The sequence below is a fragment of the Lotus japonicus genome, chromosome 2 (genome assembly GCF_012489685.1).
Source record: "Lotus japonicus ecotype B-129 chromosome 2, LjGifu_v1.2".
Lineage (NCBI taxonomy): Eukaryota > Viridiplantae > Streptophyta > Magnoliopsida > Fabales > Fabaceae > Lotus > Lotus japonicus.
In genome coordinates this window covers 17320751-17323051 of record NC_080042.1, presented here as the reverse complement: position 1 = coordinate 17323051, position 2301 = coordinate 17320751, and the positions used below count along the sequence as shown (strand labels likewise).

The 2301-nt window shown below is 53.1% G+C and overlaps 1 protein-coding gene across 1 annotated transcript; it reads right to left on the bottom strand.

Annotated features, from left to right (window-relative positions):
* Window positions 1–1338: 1338 nt before the first annotated feature.
* On the bottom strand, window positions 1339–1932 carry LOC130736142 (uncharacterized). Its single transcript, XM_057587988.1, has one exon. It carries the CDS (start codon window positions 1930–1932, stop codon window positions 1339–1341), a length of 594 nt encoding a protein of 197 aa, XP_057443971.1.
* Window positions 1933–2301: the final 369 nt, after the last annotated feature.

Here is a 2301-nt window from a genome sequence, read left to right as displayed (position 1 = left end):
TCCCGAAGGTGGCGATCCCAACACGACCTTGATGTCTGGGGATCGCTCCAGGAAAGTCCGACGCGAACCGCTGCTACCCAGATAGCAACTCAACTAACATGTCACGTGCGCCCGGTGGGAAAAATTCCCTGAAGGTGGCAATCCCAACACGACCTTGATGTCCGGGGATTGCTCCGGAAAGTCTGGCGCGAATCGCTGACCTCTCGTTGGTGATGTGTGCGGGTATGCTCCTTGTCCAAGGACAAGTAGTTTATCCCAAAAGTCTCCCTGAAATATGGGCAAACGAGACCTCCCCGAAATATGGGCGAGAACAAAGACTAGGCATAAGTCTGGGTAAACCTATATGGCCATTGGGTCCCTAGCAACTGTAAGTCCTCGCCGGGACAATACCGGCGAGGCCACACCTGCTCTTACGGGAAATATTGGTGTGAAAAAGAAAGCCTCAGTCCAAGGTTGAGCTAAAGTCCTAGTTTCGCTGGCACACATTCAAAATCGCTACACGAGCACAAAATGCAAAGCCCGAAGGGCGCAAGGCTCGAACGAGGAGAGAAATGGACAAACGGAATCCTAGAAAATTTTCATTAAATAACGTGGGGTGATATTAATCACAAAAAAAAGGGTAAAGGAAAAAGGTAGATACAAAAATGATACAAAATATTCAAACTGCATTAACGTCTTATGTTTCCCTTGCGTTTTCAGCGGCCGTGAAATATGCAACATTAAAGCCTGGGGGATCGTCTGAGCCGACCAACCCGTGGGGGGTGACCTTCTTGAAGGCTCCCGTCCCGCTGAGGTCAATCCTCTCATAAAGATATTGAACATGGGCTTTTGCGAGGAAGAAACCGCGACCACGCTTTTCCACAGCCTCAGCAGCAGCCCTGGTCGCCAACCTTGCCCGGAGAGTTCTGATCTCGGAATCCGCATGGTTTTCCGCGTCCGCAACAGCTTTGGCCTTTGTTCCTAATTCGGACCTCACCTCAGCGAGGGATTCGTTCGTCGACCCCAACTTGCTGCAAAGGAATGCGATCTCTTTGTCTTTGACAAGGCAAGCAGCCCTGCCCGTGGCGATCGCCTCGGCCTTTGCCTTCAGTTCCTGCTGCCCTCCAGTTCCTCCGTTCTCCTTTCACAAGTGGACAAGTCAGCCTCGCGATAAATCATCTCAATACCCAAATTGTTCAGTTTAGTCATTTGGGCTGCTAGCTGGGTCAGCAACTTGTCATGCTCGCCATGCGCTTTGAGTGTACCGTGGCGGTAACCCTCAGCCCTCTAACGAAGCTCTTCAACTTTAGCGGCTGTGGCTGAGTCCTGTGACAACTTGGCGAAGAGACACCCCGCACGCTAAAGGCTCGAGATGGCTTCTCGCTCCACACCATCAAGGTCAGGACTCTCAGTTCCTCTCATGCTGCCAAGAAAAGGGTCAGTTAACATAAAGTCGACAGGGGAGGGCTGCTGATTTGAAACAAAGCACGTCTGCCCATCAACAATCGGATGGCTAGCGGCGGGGGAAGAACGACGAAGCGGAAGAGAGGCGGTGGGGGTTTGGTCTCCACTGCCATGACTCATGGTGGGAACGGGGGAGGCCCTAGGTGGGCTTGCCTCAGCTTGATGACATGAATGGTCAGGAGAGTGGGTCGTTTGGGGAGCACCTGAGGGAACGTCTTCAGAAGCATGTTGATCAGCGATGACTTCCTCAGGAAAGGGCGAGGACCCCGCATCGCCCGTGGGGTTTGGCTTTTCCCCGCCCACCAGGCCTTGGCGAGGAGCAGATGTTTCGCCAGCCCTGGGTCTCTTGCCTTTCTTCTTCTTCTTCTTTTTTGACTTTTGAGGCAAGGGGGTCGCGACCCTCGACTTTTCATCTGTGCCAGGGGCGACCCTTTTGGATTTTTGAGATTTTCTTGTTGGGGAAGGTTGGTCAGCGTCGCCGGTGGACATCGGAGCCGGCTCGTCAATCTCCAGCAGAAGCATGGAGTCTGGTATTGACTCGCCAGACCCCGTGGCAACGACGTTTGGGGCCGTCACGACCGTTTCAAAAGGGGCAACACCGGATCTTCTGGTCCGTTTCTTTAAAGGGGAGGCAGCGGTCGCGGCGTCAGCATCTGCGACAACACGTTTCCTCTTAATCCCGTTAGTATTAAAAGCGGGAGGGAACTCAAGTGAGTCAGCAGCCAGGGCGCGCTTCAGTGCGACTTCAGTGAAGTTTTCCTAGAAATGAGCGGAGGGTGTTTTTGTGAGCGGCTTCAAGCAACGATGAGCACTCAAGGATGGAGAGTCAAGGATGGCTTTATCTTCATCACTCAGCGA

Bases quoted from the DNA above. Each gene is read 5' to 3' on its own strand.
- LOC130736142 (XM_057587988.1), bottom strand. From the start codon at position 1,932: ATGTCCACCGGCGACGCTGACCAACCTTCCCCAACAAGAAAATCTCAA.